Below are 14,748 nucleotides of genomic sequence, written 5' to 3'. Positions count from 1 at the left end.
GATTTCACTGGTCCCATTTCCACATATGTGAAAAACTGAAAGAAAAAAATACTTCAATTTCAACAGAATCCCTGTAGTAAAAACATCTACTACATCAGCAAACTTTCAAATGGCCACTGCTACAAGAACATTTACAGAGCACATACTATATACCCTGGATGAGGAAATGACAACCCACTCCAGTATTCTTGCCTAGAAAATCCCATGGACTAGGCTGGCAGGCTACTACAGTTCACAGGGTCAAAAAGAGTCAGACTCGACTTAATGAGTGAGCACTATGTATCTGTTCTAATGTTTAACATATATTAGCTCACTTCAATTCTCACAACTATCTTATGAGGTAGATAACATTGTAATGCTCACTTTATTGATGCACTTCAAGATCAAACAGTACCAAGACTAAAGCTCAAACTATTTAGCTCCAGAAATTGATCTCTTACACTGCCTCTGATTAATAAGTCTAAAACTACTAAAACAAAGACTACAATAAATTCTTTCTTAGAGCAAAACCATCTTTGCACGTTGAACAGTTAGGAAAATGTGGGAGGCAAATGTAAAAATTTGGGTAAATATAGAGGATGTTGAAAACACAGAAAAATCTTTTTTAAGACTATTAATTCATGGGACTTCCCTGGCGATCCAGTGGTTAAGACTCAGCGCTTCCAATGCAGAGAGTGTGGGTTTGATCCCTGGGCAAGGAACTAAGATCCCACAAGCCATGCATTGAGGCAAAAAACACAAACAAACAAACAAAGCAAACAAACATGAATATTAATTCACTCTAATTATAGAAAATGTTTTGCTAATAAAACACCAAATCTTTGACATATGTCATCATGTAGTATTACTAAAGTCAGTCAACTGAAACAGAGACAAGTACACAGTCATAGCCCACAAAGATATTTGCTGAATTAAATTTTTATACAGAACTCAGACGGGCTTCCCAGATGACGCTACTATAAAGAGCCCACATACCAATGCAGGAGACTTAAGAGACCAGAGTTTGTTCCTGGGTCAGGAAGATCCCCTGGAGGAGGGCATGGCAACCCACTCCAGTATTCTTGCCTGGAGAGTCCCACGGACAGAGAAGCCTGGTGGGCTACAGTCCATGGGGTCGCAAAGAGTCAGACATGACTGAAGCGACTTAACATGCAAGGAACTCAGATGCATCTAGAAGACAACTATCTTGTAGGGCTGTTGCAGTCCCAACTCTATAACATGTTTATAACCAAGACTAGGAAGGCTTCATGTACCCAAATTAATCAGGAAATAGGAAATGATTTGTATCATTTACAATTTCCAAAAACTGAGATCTACAGGAAGATGCTGCATTTCAACCAAATTCAGTTCAGTTCAGTCGCTCAGTCGTGTCCGACTTTTTGCAACCCCATGAATCGCAGCAAGCCAGGCCTCCCTGTCCATCACCAACTCCCAGAGTTCACTCAGACTCACGTCCATCGAGTCAGTGATGCCATCCAGCCATCTCATCCTTTGTCGTCCCCTTCTCCTCCTGCCCCCAATCCCTCCCAGCATCAGAGTCTTTTCCAATGAGTCAACTCTTCACATGAGGTGGCCAAAGTACTGGAGTTTCAGCTTTAGCATCATTCCTTCCAAAGAAATCCCAGGGCTGATCTCCTTCAGAATGGACTGGTTGGATCTCCTTGCAGTCCAAGGGACTCTCAAGAGTCTTCTCCAACACCACAGTTCAAAAGCATCAATTCTTCAGCACTCAGCCTTCTTCACAGTCCAACTCACGACCACTGGAAAAACCATAGCCTTGACTAGACGGACCTTTGTCGGCAAAGTAATGTCTGTGCTTTTCAATATGCTCTCTAGGTTGGTCATAACTTTTCTTCCAAGGAGTAAGCGTCTTTTAATTTCATGGCTGCAGTCACCATCTGCAGTGACTTTGGAGCCCCCAAAAATAAAGTCTGACACTGTTTCCACTGTTTCTCCATCTATTTCCCATGAACTCATGGGACCGGATGCCATGATCTTCGTTTTCTGAATGTTGAGCTTTAAGCCAACTTTTTCACTCTCCACTTTCACTTTTCATCAACAGGCTTTTCAGTTCCTCTTCACTTTCTGCCATAAGGGTGGTGTCATCTGTATATCTGAGGTTATTGATACTTCTTTAGAGAATTACAAATTAAAACACTGAGATACCATTACACACCTATTAGAAAAGCAGCAATTCAAAACACTAACAATATCAAATGCTGATGAAGATGTAAAGCAACGGGAACTCTTATTTGTTGCTTCTGGAAATGCAAAATGGTACAGCCACTGTAGAAGACAGTTTGATAATTTATTACAAAACTAAACATACTGCTGCCATAGGCTCCAGCAGTCATGGAGGACTTGGTATTTACCCAAATTACCTGAAAACTTTTGCACACACAAATGCCTAGACCCAGGTATTTATAGCAGCTTTATTCATAACTGTCACAAACTGGAAGCAACCAAGATACCCTTCAGTAGGTGAATGGACAAACTGTGGTAAATCCAGACAATGTAATATATTATTCAGTGCTAAAAGGAAATAACCATCAAGCTACAGAAAGACATAAAAGAAACTTAAATTCGTATTATTACGTGAAAGAAGCCATACTGAAAAGGCTACATACTATGTGGAGACAATAAAAAGATCAATAGTTGTCAGAGAGTAGGAGAGAGGGGTGAATAGGCAGAGTAAGGGTTTTTTAATGAGACTGTATTCCCCAATATGTCATATATAGTCAGAACCCATGGAATGTACAGGGTGAACACGAATATAAACTATGCACTTTAGGTGATAATGATGCATTAATGCAGGTTCACTGACGGTAACAAACACACCAGTGTGGTCTCAGATGTTGACAATGAAGGGAATAGAGGCATGAGTAATATGGGAACTCTGTACTTTCTGCTCAGTTTTACTATGAACCTGAAATGATTCTTTAAAAAAAAAAATCTACTTATGAAAGAAAGGAAAAAAACCCAAAGCCAAAGAAAGTGTTTACTGAGCAGTTAAAAAGAAGCATCCATTTAACAAACTCATTAGTATACATACAGCAAATCAAAAATATTTATTTAAATATTGTACTAGGCGTCCTGTGGAGGAGATATAAACAAGTAGACAGGCTCCTTCCCACAAGGAGTTTGAAATATAGTTAAACAGACATCATATATTCACACACAACTAAATAAAACGAAATTTAAATAGTTCAAAACAGGAAACATATCACAAACAGCTAAGTTGTCAAATTACTAAAATAGGCATTAATAGGACGATGTGCTTAGGGGTTCGGTGGCTTACTTCGGGCAAAAAGAATTAGTAAGTTACAGATATGCTCTAGGTCCTGAAACAGGGGTAAGATTCATCTAATTTTCTGGAGAGAATTGGTGAATTCCAAGAAGGAGTAAAATTACTGCAGTTGGGAAGAAAAATTAAATGAACCAGTTTCACAGAACAAAGTGGTGAGACAAGACTAGAAAGACAGGTAAAAGCCAGATCATGGAGGTAACTGAAAGTCACATTCATAAACCTTAACCCTGGGTTGGGAAGAACCCCTGGAGAAGGAAATGGCCACCCACTTCCGTATTCTTGCCTGGAGAATTCCATGGACGGAGGGGTCTGGTGGGCTACGGTCCATGGGGTCGCAAAGAGTCAGACACAACTGAGCAACTAACACACTTGTGAAAACACTAACACGGAGCAAATACTTGCCTAAGTATATACTGATGACCCTTAGTCTAATGAAAAATGTATTTATAAATATTTTATGTGAGAGACACATAGTTTGAAGATATACAGTAGTCAACAGTGGTAGTTAAAAATTCACCATCACTGAAACTGGAGCCTATTATACAGAGAGAAGTCAGTCAGAAAGAAAAACACCAATACAGTATATCAACGCATATATATGGAATTTAGAAAGATGGTAACGATGGCCCTATATGCGAGACAGCAGAAGAGACACAAGATGTAAAGAACAGACTTTTGGACTCGGTGGGAGAAGGCAAGGGTGGGATGATTTGAGAGAATAGCACTGAAACATATATATTATCATACGTGAAACAGATCGCCAGTCCAGGTTCGATGCAAGAGACAGGGTGCTCAGGGCTGGTGCACTGGGATGGCCCTGAGGGACGGGATGGGGAGGGGGGTGGGAGGGGGGTTCAGGTCGGAGAACACGTGTACACCCATGGCTGATTCACGTTGATGTATGCCAAAAATCACCACAATACTGTAAAGTAATTAGCCTCCAATTAAAATTAATTAAAAAATACAATAAAAAGTTCACCATCATTGCCATACAAGTGAATACATATACATACAAGTCCTGCTCATTTTTCGATTTCCAATCTACACCAATAGGCTACCCATAACCCCATAAACTGAACCCATCCATAAGACTACACTGTCACCCAATAAAGCTCTATATGGTTACATCACTCCATATCCCCTTACCCAAAGATGTCTTTCCTCTGGGGGTAGAAAAGTAGGTGGCTCACTGCCCAAGAACTGGAAAGATGGGTCATGTTAGGACCATGGTTACTAATGGCACCTTCTCCCCATTCTACTGACAGAACTGTCACCCTCTATTCACCAATAAAAGCAAACCTACCAAGTACTTGCATGTTCAAGGCAAAACATAAAATCCCTCATTCCTTGGCCAATCATCTGAAGACATGACACATACAGGACCCTATACGACTTCTGATCATTATTATTAATCAACCGCGTTTCTCATATATGAAAACATTTCTGAATTTTTCCATTGTTACTTTTAAACCTGCTTTATAATCCTTGTTTTGCCATAAACTCTTCTACATAATTCTAATCACATACTACTCAATTCTCAATGCACGTCCATCCACTACTGTATCCATTTCCATACTTCCCAATTAAATGTTCCAACCTACCTCAACTAAGTTATCTCAAATCAGTGCTGTTCAGTTCTGTTCAGTTCAGTCGCTCAGTCGTATCTGACTCTTTGCAACCCCATGAACTGCAATCAGTGCTGTAGTTTATGTATTTACCTTTATACTTTTATTATGTACCCAAAGCCCTCCCCTTTAGCAATCTACCATGTGAGTGACTGTTTTCTTCCCTTTTCATGAACAGGCACATTCATTTACATCCAATTTCCCCAATCATTTATAACTAACTCTGGCACATATAACCTTTCTGAAACACAGCCTCCAGACACAAAAACACCCCTTAAAGAGTCCTCTTTCTATTGAAAACATTTTAAGACTTTTGTTAATAAGATTTTTTATAGAAATAGAAATACATACACTGTGATACTACTTATTAAAAGTTTAAAATCATGAAAGACACCAATAGATACTGTTTAAACATAAAGGTATATACTAAAATACATAAAGACATGTATAAAGAGAGAACAGGAAGAATGCAATCCAGAAGGGACACAGAAAACTTCAACACTGTTTGTAATGTTTTTTTGAGTCTGGAATACATGGTTGTCTGTCACAATTGTTCTTGATACCTTTTCAGATGTGAAATATATTTAAGTGAGTTTAAGAAGAAAGAAATCCAACTATTAATGAGAAGTACCCTCCCATACAGAGAGACAAGCTGTTATGCCCAAGTTGCAGCGAATGCTCATTGCTACATCTGGGACACCACATTTGTACTTTGCCTAAGCCAAGAAAAGAAAAATCACAAGGCTACAATACAAACTTTCTCTTGGGTATATTTTAGATGTGTTTCAGATTTATTTTCTATAGCTATCCAAATCCATTTCTTTCACAAAGCTCACATCAACAAAAATTAAATCCTTTAACTCTGTATCCCTAAATTGCCATTTACTCTTAAATGCCTAACAGTAAATCAGAATAACCACCTTACTTGGCTCTGTTAGAATACAAGTGAATAGGTAAAACCACGTAACTACTTCCACTTGGCTAAATGCGGACAGTTATGTACATTACACTCTGTGCAGGAGTCTAACTCGAATACTAACTTTTCAGTCTCGATTTGTAACATCTAAATTAAGCCACTCATCATTCAACCGCAAATGAAATGTCAATTCACCCAAACTTAACCTTGCCAGGACAACTCCAAAACACTCTACTACAGCCCATCGAGCGTTCACCTCTCTCATACTCAAAGTCCCGTCCTGGACTAAGGTTTACAACAGCCAGAACTGGTCTCCTCCACCGCTGAGCCTCACACATTTCCCCCTTATCCCAACTCTTGGCTCGCAGTGGTAAAACCAGCAGAGAACGCCGGAAGTTTCACCTCATTATGAACCCAAAGGAATCTACAGCTCATACACCGCAGGTGCTGAGTTTCTCATCCCTGGGGGGTAGAAGGCGGAAGCCCCGAGCCGGGGAACAAGGGCCAGTCTTCCACGGCGTCCGCCCGAGCCCTAAAGCGGTCGACGGAACAGTTCAGGCAGCCGGCCCTCCTACTTCCCTCCCCGCCCCCACTCCAGGCCCACCCAACCCCCACGCTGGGCGCGAAGCCTGCCGTACATCCCAGCACCTGCGGGTCCCAGGAACAGACGCGGATCCTCCTCTCTCCACAAGAGGCGAGGGCTTGGATGCCGGCTCGGACGCTTGCCTCTGGCCACCGGCCTCTCAAGTCCGGACCAACCCTGCAACCCTTTCGCTTTCTAACAGAAACTGTACCGACACCCTCTCCAGGACCTAACCCGGAGCCTGGGCTTCTCCGGTGCCGAGCTCTTAGGCCTCCTCACGTCTCCAAGAGGACCAACCCACACCGGACGCTCAAAGCCCGAAAGGCAACTCCCACCACTCCCCGTCTCGCCCGTCTTTCCTTCCCAGCTGCAGCCGCTGAAATAGCCAACTTCTACGGTCCTCCTCCATCAGCTTCCCGGCCTCCCTTCACAGCCAGGCCTGAGCCCCCAGCCCTGCCTTCCGCCGCTCCCCTCCTCCGGAGGCCGAGCCCCGGGGCTGGGCGGCTTCCTTCCCCGGCATCCCGGGGCCCGGCTCCTCCCGCGGCGGGCCCGGCCCCCGCCCGGCGTTGCCGCACACTCACCGCTGAGCGCCGAGGCCTGCAGGGTGGCCCCTGAGGTGCCGTCGATGACTTTGATGGTCCCGCGACTGGTCACGGCCAGGATGGCGTTCAGCGCCGGGTGGTAGGAGAGGCTGTGCAGCCCGTCGGCGTCGCAGCGCATGCAGCCGTCCCGCAGCACCAGCCACTCGGAGACCCCGGCCGCTCCCGCCCCCGCCGCCGAGGAGCAGCCCGGGCCAGAGGCCGCCGCAGCCGCAGCCGCCATCTTCCGGCCTGCGCTCAGCACAATCACACTGGGAAGCGGCTCAGTGACAGTCCCGGGAGGTGCAGCACCACCACCAGTCACCATCCGGGGCCAGGGGGCAAGCAGCGCGCGTTAGCCGGAAGTGAAGTCAGGCGCCGGCACGCAACTGGGACGTCGGCCGCGCGCCCGGAGGGGCCAAGCTCGGAGGGAGGCTGGCGGGGGAGGGGGAAAGAGAGCGAGAGAGGCGGGACCCGGGATGGGACCGGAGGCGGCCGGCCGGAGCATGCGCGGGAGGGAGAGCGCGTGCCACGCGCTGCTGGCCCAGCCAGCTCTGTGTCCGTAACGTCCCAGTTTTTTTTCCGAGCCCGGGGAGTGGCCGCTGCCTGGACTCCGCCCAGCTCCCCTAATCCGGACCGGGGGGCGGGGGTGGGTGGGTGGAGAGCAGGGGTTTGGGATGTGTATTTCCGCTAGGCGGGGACCCCGGACGGTGTGACTTGGCTGAGACGCCTTGAGGCCCCTTGCTGCGGTTCCACCTCTGCCTGGACGGTTCCCAGCACGCGCGGTGCAGCTGTTGGGCTGTGGCCCAAAGGAGACCTCCTGTCTGGGCCTGTGCTGAGCAATCTGAAAAACTTCTAGTCTGGATTTGGTGAAACCGAACGACCTCCCCAAACGCACGCGTATTACAACGCCCCACCCGTTCCCAAATTAATTGTTAAACCAAAGGACCAGTCTAAATGTAGCTGGGGGTGTCCTTCCAAAACAGTTTTTTAAGTCTCAGAACACAAGCTGAAACTGTAAAAGCTATCATTTCGAAGATTTTTCTCTTCTCAAGACCCATTTTGGACCAAACTTTTCCATTAATCTTAAAAGGTTCCTCTGAGTAGGCTTCTACTGCAAATCAGGACCCCCATCTTCTTGGTAGGGAAAACAAACTAGTAACCTGAATGCTAAATTTAAACTTAATATACTTTAATGTTGTACGGTGTTGGATAAAAGGCATAGTTTTTTGGGTGTTTGACTATGTTAAATATTTTGGTTGGGATAAAAAAAAAAAAAATTCTGTGAATCTAGATTTCTTTCACCTGTAAACCAACTTTCTCCAAAGCTCATTACTCAGATGTTCTGAAATACAACACTTCCATAATCAAAAAATTTGGGAAAGCAAGCCTCCTGTATTTCTTCTATTGGGAGATTTATCATACATATTAGTTTATCTAAAGCTCTGAGACCTCCTATGACAAAGAATACTCTTTAACCTCCTTTTACCAACATTTCACAAACTCATATAAACACAGAACCCTCCAAAACCAGTGTTTCAAACAACAATCCTTAGTGTAGCTTGTTGCTTGTTTTTCTGAGTGGACTTTTGCTTGAGCACTGGCTGAGACTTCAAACTATAGTGAAGTGTTTCAGGATCCAGGGTAAGATTCCTAGAATTGATCATGAAAATGAAACTGGGCAAGACTGAGTGAAGTTTAATATCAGCTGTGTTACTGATGTCCTTCTGCTTGTAGAGTTGAGAGCAAATACTCTGGACACTAAAGATGTACTGATTTTCATGGCTCTTTCGTTTTGAAGTGGTAGCCTTCTGAGGGCCTCCAACCCAACCATTTTGGGCATAGGTGGTAATCACCTAAAGTAAAAATTCTCACAATCATTCCAGGAAGAATTTGCTGGAATCAGAGATGTGGATTCAAAAAACCAGTCTTATTGATACAGAAAAGGCATTTGATAAAAATCCAACATCCATTCAAGGGGAAAAAGCCTCTCAGCAAACTAAAAATAGAGGGAAATTTCCCCAACTTGAAAAAAGCATCCGCAAAAAACCCTACAGCTAACAGCATACTTAACAATAAAAGACTTGACATCTTTCCCTCTAAAATCAGGGGCAAGTCAAGGACATCCACTTCATCAGTCCTTTTTAACACAGTATCTGGAAGATCTGGAACTTAATAGTAAGTTACTGTAACAAGGCAAGAAAAAGAAATAAAAGGCATAGAAAGAGAGAAAGCAGAGTTTCTCACCCCCACCTGCCCTCTTTCCCTTGTGCAGCCACTGATGGTTCAGAACCAGCCTGTAGTAGGAGGAATAGAGGCTGAGATCTAATTGAGACAGCCTCCCTAGAACTGCAAGATGATGACTGGCAGAGGAGTAACCATGGGCTCTAACTGAGTGGAGGCCTGTATGGAGCCACATAGGAACAGAGAGAGGGCTAAAACTGATTCTGGAGCTTACAGAGCAAACACTGTCCCTGAATATTTCCTGTTAAGTACTAGAGGGAGTCTGGATGGCTGAATTGCAACATATGTATAACATACTCCAGTAAAACTCACAATACACACACACACACACACACACACACACACACACACACTTAAGTGATATACAAAACTGCATAAAACAAATGTTTAATATATAAGGGAATCTGAATTTAGGGAAGAAAAAAAACTTTGATAACAAATCTTTATTTATTTATTTTTTTATTTTTTAAAAAAACAAAGACCTACTGTGGGGAATTCTGCTCAATGTTATGTACCAGCCTGGATGGAGCAGGGTTTGGGGGAGAACGGATACATGTATATGTCTGGCTGAGCCCCTTCAATTTTCACCTGAAACTATCACAACATTGTTAATCTGCTCTATCCCAATACAAAATTAAAAGTTCAAAGTTAAAAATAAAGAAAAAATTTCCGCTGCTCTGGGCTGCATCATCACTGCTGACCAGGCTTTTATACGAGAACACTCAGAACAACAATACAGCTCAGAAAGGGGCAGACCGAATGAGGAAGACGTTAACAATGATTCTGGTTAAAGAACTGTGCGAGTTACAACATTTCAAGAGTGAGGCTGAGAAAGCAATAGTATCCAACTGGTACGAGAAAACTCTATACTCTGAGCACAGAAACTTAACTTCAGGACATTTCCTGGAGAAAGGATCACACTGTGGTTATCTGAACACCCCCACACAGAACAGCAATGATAAGGCTTTAAGGTAGAAAAGGATTTTCAAGAAGAGAAAGACCACAGTCAAGGTACACCCACAGTCAAGAACTGCTTCTAACAGAGGTTTCTGGTATACCGCAGTTCTGCTTTCTTTCAGGTGATCAGCTTAGGCTGTAATGCCTGAAAATGGTGACCACTGCCGTCAGTGCAGGGGCTGCCCAGGGGGTGCTAGTGGTCAAGAATTCACGTGCCAGTGCAGGAGATGCCTGGGCAGCAAGATCCCCTGGGGAAGGATAACAAATCTTTAAAAAAAAAACAAAACAAAACAGAAATCAACAGCCTAATGCCCAATTAATTAACTTCTCTGTTGAAGTTTACAGGGAGATTTGCTTAGTCCCAAAGCAGAGTACTCTGAAGTTCTAATGATTTCTAACAGAAAGGCTGATCTCCGAGGAGCTCTTTCTATCTGGCCTGATATTGACAGCCAGTATACATGTCACTAAAATTCACTCTCAGCACAAAACCACAGTGAGATACCAATTCACATTCATTAGGATGGCTACCATCAAAACAAAACAAAAAATAAAAAAACACAGATAGACGTTGATAAGGATGTGGAGAAATTTAAACCCTTGTGCACTATTGCTAGGAATGTAAAATGGTACAGCTGCTGTGGAAAATAGTATGGCTGTTCCTCAAAAAATTAAAAATAGAATTACAGAATGATCCAGCAGTTCTACTTTTGGGCACATACTAAAAAAAACTCAAAGCAGGCTCTCAAAGACATTTGTACACCCATGTTCATAGCAGTATTAGTCCCAATAGCTAGTGTGTGCTAGACACCCAAAGTGTTCACCAATGGCAGATGTCTGATGACTGTATAAGTAATATGTGAATAAGAAATATATAATCAAACTTTGGAAAGAAATTCTTACTCATGCCACAACATAGCTGTAACTTGAGGGCATTATGCTCAGCGAAATAAGGCAGTCACAAAAAGACAAATACCGTACGACAGAAATCAAACCAATATAGTAAAGCAATCATCAGTTAAAGATAAAACAAAGACAAATGCTGTATGATTTCACTTACATGAGGTACTTTAAGAGTATTTAAATTCTTAGAGACAGTGTGATGGCGGTCACAGAGGCTGAAGAAGGGACTGGGGAGCTGTTTACTGGGTACAGAGTTTTAGTCATACTAGATGAAAACAGTTTTTTGGTGATGGTAGCACAATAATGTGAATGTACTTAATGCTACTGCACTATGAACTTTAAAATGGTTAATATGGTACCACTACAATGGCACCCCACTCCAGTATGCTTGCCTGGAAAATGCCATGGATGGAGGAGCCTAGTGGGCTACAGTCCATGGGGTCGCTAAGAGTCAGACACGACTGAGTGACTTCACTTTCACTTTTCACTTTCATGCATTGGAGAAGGAAATGGCAACCCACTCCAGTGTTCTTGTCTAGAGAATCCCAGGGACGGGGGAGCCTGGTGGGCTGCCGTCTATGAGGTCGCACAGAGTCGGACACGACTGAAGCGACTTAGCAGCAGCAGCAGCACACACCTATTCACTTCAGTTCAGTTTAGTCGCTCTGTCTTGTCCAACTCTTTGTGACCCCATGAACCACAGCACATCAGGCATCCCTGTCCATCACCAAATCCCAGAGTCCACCCAAATCACTGTCCATTGAGTCAGTGATACCATCCAACCATCTCATCCTCTGTTATCCCCTTCTCCTCCTGCCCTCAATCTTTCCCAGCGTCAGGGTCTTTTCAAATGAGTCAGCTCTTCACTGACTCATACTCAGGTATGAGTATACTCAAGTAGCCAAAGTATTGGAGTTTCAGCTTCAACATCACTCCTACCAATGAACACCCAGGAAGGATCTCCTTTAAGATGGACTGGTTGGATCACCTTGCAGTCCAAGGGACTCTCAAGAGTCTTCTCCAACACCACAGTTCAAAAGCATCAATTCTTCGGCACTCAGCCTTCTTCACAGTCCAACTCTCACACCCATACATGACCACTGGAAAAACCATAGCCTTGACTAGACGGACCTTTGTCGGCAAAATAATGTCTCTGCTTTTCAATACGCTATCTAGGTTTGTCATAACTTTCCTTCCAAGGACTAAGCATCTTATAATTTCATGGCTGCAATCACAATCTGCAATGATTTTGGAGCCCAGAAAAATAAAGTCAGCCACTGTTTCCACTGTTTCCCCATCTATTTGCCATGAAGTGATGGGACTGGATGCCCTTATCTTGGTTTTCTGAATGTTGAGTTTTAAGCCAACTTTTTCACTCTCCTCTTTCACTTTCATCAAGAGGTTCTTTAATTCTTCACTTTCTGCCATAAGGGTGGTGTCATCTGCATATCTGAGGTTGCTGATATTTCTCCCGGCAATCTTGATTCCAGCTTGTGTTTCTTCCAGTCCAGCGTTTCTCATGATGTACTCTGCATAGAAGTTAAATAAGCAGGGTGACAATATACAGCCTTGACGTACTCCTTTTCCTATCTGGAACCAGTCTGTTGTTCCATGTCCAGTTCTAACTGTTGCTTCCTGACCTGCATATAGGTTTCTCAAGAGGCAGGTCAGGTGGTCTGGTATTCCCATCTCTTTCAGAATTTTCCACAGTTTATTGTGATCCACACAGTCAAAGGCTTTGGCATAGTCAATAAAGCAGAAATAGGTGTTTTTCTGGAACTCTCTTGCTTTTTCCATGATCCAGTGGATGTTGGCAATTTGATCTCTGGTTCCTCTGCCTTTTCTAAAACCAACTTGAACATCTGGAAGTTCACAGTTCACATATTGCTGAAGCCTGGCTTGGAGAATTTTGAGCATTACTTTACTAGCGTGTGAGATGAGTGCAATTGTGCAGCAGTTTTGAGCATTCTTTGGCATTGCCTTTCTTTGGGATTGGAATGAAACCTGACCTTTTCTAGTCCTGTGGCCACTGCTGAGTTTTCCAAATTTGCTGGCATATTGAGTGCAGCACTTTCACAGCATCATCTTTTAGGATTTGAAATAGCTCAACTGGGATTCCATCACCTCCACTAGCTTTGTTTGTAGTGATGCTTTCTAAGGCCCACCTGACCTCACATTCCAGGATGTCTGGCTCTAGGTCAGTGATCACACCATCGTGATTATCTTGGTCGTGAAGATCTTTTTTGTACAGTTCTTCTGTGTATTCTTGCCACCTCTTCTTAATATCTTCTGCTTCTGTTAGGTCCATACCATTTCTGTCCTTTATTGAGCCCATCTTTGCATGAAATGTTCCCTTCGTATCTCTAATTTTCCTGAAGAGATCTCTAGTCTTTCCCATCCTGTTGTTTTCCTCTATTTCTTTGCATTGATCGCTGAGGAAGGCTTTCTTATCTTTTCTTGCTATTCTTTGGAACTCTGCATTCAGATGCTTATATCTTTCATTTTCTCCTTTGCTTTTTGCTTCTCTTCTTTTCACAGCTATTTGTAAGGCCTCCTCAGACAGCCATTTTGCTTTTTTGCATTTTTTTTCCATGGGGATGGTCTTGATCCCTGTCTTCTGTACAATGTCATGAACCTCTGTCCATACTTCATCAGGCACTCTGTCTATCAGATCTAGTCCATTAAATCTATTTCTCACTTACACTGTATAATCATAAGGGATTTGATTTAGGTCATGCCTGAATGGTCTAGTGGTTTTCTCCACTTTCTTCAATTTAAGTCTGAATTTGGCAATAAGGAGTTCATGATCTGAGCAATAGTCAGCTCCTGGTCTTGTTTTTGCTGACTGAGAGCTTCTCCATTTTTGGCTGCAAAGAATATAATCAATCTGATTTCGGTGTTGACCATCTGGTGATGTCCACGTGCAGAGGCTTCTCTTGTGTTGTTGCAAGAGGGTGTTTTCTATGACCAGTGCATAAATGCATATGTCCAAGTAAAAGAAACCAAACTGAAAAGGCCTTCTACTGTATAATTCCAACCATACAACATTATTGAAAAGGAAAAACTGCAGACACAGTAAAAAGATCAGTGGTTGCCACTAGGTAATAGGGAGGGAGAAGCAATGAATAGATGGAGGACTGGATTTTTAGGCAGTGAAACTATCCTGTGTGATTCTGTAATAACAGATACATGACATTACCCATTTGTCAAAACTCACACAGCTGTACAACACAAATAGGGAACTTGAATGTAAGCTATGGGCTACATGGGTTAATAATTATGTATCACTATTGATTCAATAACTGTAACATATGCCATGCTGAAGCAATCATAAGGGAACTGAGTGCAGGGTAACAGGTATATGGGATTTCTCTGTACAATCTGCTAATTTTTCTGTAAATCTGAAACTGTTCTAAAATCTAAAACCTATTAAGTTTTTAAAATGGTCAAAATAGTAAATTTTTGTTATGTGTATTTTATCAGTTTTTTAAATAAAAAAATTTACTGTCAGGACAAAAGAGAAACATAGTCCACATTTGTTTCTCATCACTGGGAAGGGATTAGTCTCCCTGCTTATTCCACATTCAGTTTCGTTTCATATTAGTGGTATCCTAGTGTGCCGGAAAGACGCCAGAGCT

General features: G+C 43.0%; 1 protein-coding gene across 8 annotated transcripts in view; it reads right to left on the bottom strand.

Annotated features, from left to right (window-relative positions):
- The window catches only part of BIRC6 (baculoviral IAP repeat containing 6), a 213,305-nt gene extending 205,859 nt beyond the window's left edge, over positions 1-7,446 (bottom strand). For 4 of the 8 annotated variants that reach the window (XM_070798079.1, XM_070798084.1, XM_070798082.1 and 1 more), the window contains exon 1: positions 7,013-7,441. In XM_070798079.1, the coding sequence (XP_070654180.1) occupies positions 7,013-7,337 (325 nt within the window). In that variant the 5' untranslated portion in view covers positions 7,338-7,441. Of the gene's footprint in view, positions 1-7,012 lie in introns of all 8 variants that reach the window. The other 4 variants (XM_070798081.1, XM_070798080.1, XM_070798083.1 and 1 more) reach the window with 2 other exon arrangements.
- Between the last annotated feature and the right edge of the window lie 7,302 nt (positions 7,447-14,748).

Source organism: Bos indicus, chromosome 11 (genome assembly GCF_029378745.1).
Source record: "Bos indicus isolate NIAB-ARS_2022 breed Sahiwal x Tharparkar chromosome 11, NIAB-ARS_B.indTharparkar_mat_pri_1.0, whole genome shotgun sequence".
NCBI lineage: Eukaryota > Metazoa > Chordata > Mammalia > Artiodactyla > Bovidae > Bos > Bos indicus.
This window is presented reverse-complemented; position numbering and strand designations above follow the sequence as displayed.